Genomic DNA, 1,398 nt, shown 5'->3' with positions numbered 1-1,398 from the left:
GGATAAATTCCTGCTAATTAAAACCAGACCAATTGGAACAAGACGATCACGACCCAGAAATTAACCATAACCAGATTGTTCATTGTTGTGTTCTTTTTGGTTGTCAAGTATTTGTTATTTTATCAATCACTCGAAAACCAGAATTTACACCGAAGTTAAAAGGAGGAACCAGAACTTGTTGTTTTGGAATGAAGATCACACAGGAGTCCAAATTTATATCAGATTCAAAATTTGTTGAAGGCAAATTTTCGGAGTCCGATTAATCAAAATCTGATTTTTTTTAGAACCGTCAACATCCAGGTTTATTAATCCAATTTTCAATCGGTTTATTTCTGAATATAATTAGATATCAGAATTAAGATTAGTGTTTGGATTATTTTTGAAACCCGTAGATTATTGAAAATATGGTGACTTTAAGGATTCCTCGTTTAAATTCGAATTGTTGATGAAAATTGTTAGTATGTCAGACACAAATCAAAATGTTGATCTCGTGATACATTACAAGGAAGTGGCAACACTTTCTAGTTTTCAATGCCCAATCTTAAAACCGACAAATTATACGGTTTGGGTAATACGTATTAAGACCATATTAGAGGCAAATGGCCTTTGGGAAATGATTGAACCGCTTGAAACCATAGAACCCAATGTGAAGAAAGATAAGACGGCCACCGCCAATCTTTTCCAATCATTACCCGAAGATTTTGTGTTGCAAGTTGCAAAGTGCAAATGTGCAAAAGAAATATGGGACACTTTGAAAACTAGACACGTAGGAGTAGATCGTGTGCAAAAGGCACGGTTACAAACCCTTAAATCCGAATTCGAATTATTGCAAATGAAAGAAGATGAATCTATTGATTCATTCACCGCTAAGTTAAACGCCATAGTTTCTAGAGCAAATGGTTTAGGATCAACTTTTGATGAATCAACCCTAGTACGTAAGTTACTTAACTATGTGCCAGAAAAGTTCATCCAAATAGTAGCATCAAAGAACAGTACTCGGATTTAGATGAAATGACTTTAGACAAAGCCATCGGAAGACTTGAAACTTTCGAGGAACGAATCAAGTCAAAGAAAGGTAGTCTAGTTGAAAATCAGGTGTCACACCCCGACCAAAGGCGGCGGAACATGCCGGGGTGCAACGTGATTGGACAAATACACAAGACACTATTTAAAGTGACAATATTTAATCAACTCATTTATTTCATAAACCAATAATCAACACATCTCGTTCACACAAACAAATTTAATACAAGTAACATTTATATTGTTCGTTTTACTAATATCCTAAAGGTCTTGGTAACGTTTTCATCAAGTCCTCGAGTCAACAAAAGTCAAACCTGTAACATTTCATAAAATAAAGTTTGTCAACACAAAGGTTGGTGAGCAATTCATAAGTTT

The 1,398-nt window shown here is 34.9% G+C and overlaps 1 protein-coding gene across 1 annotated transcript; it reads left to right on the top strand.

Moving 5' to 3' along the window:
* Nucleotides 1-460: 460 nt before the first annotated feature.
* Nucleotides 461-1,006, top strand: LOC143616171 (uncharacterized). The gene has a single exon (XM_077089083.1). It carries the CDS (start codon nt 461-463, stop codon nt 1,004-1,006), a length of 546 nt encoding a protein of 181 aa, XP_076945198.1.
* The last annotated feature ends 392 nt before the right edge of the window (nt 1,007-1,398 follow it).

Source organism: Bidens hawaiensis, unplaced genomic scaffold (assembly GCF_021521415.1).
Source record: "Bidens hawaiensis isolate Kalapana, Puna unplaced genomic scaffold, B.hawaiensis_p1.1 tig00046131_1, whole genome shotgun sequence".
Classification (NCBI taxonomy): Eukaryota; Viridiplantae; Streptophyta; class Magnoliopsida; order Asterales; family Asteraceae; genus Bidens; species Bidens hawaiensis.
The sequence above is the reverse complement of the archived record's forward strand: the minus strand, read 5'-3'. Positions and strand labels throughout refer to the sequence as shown.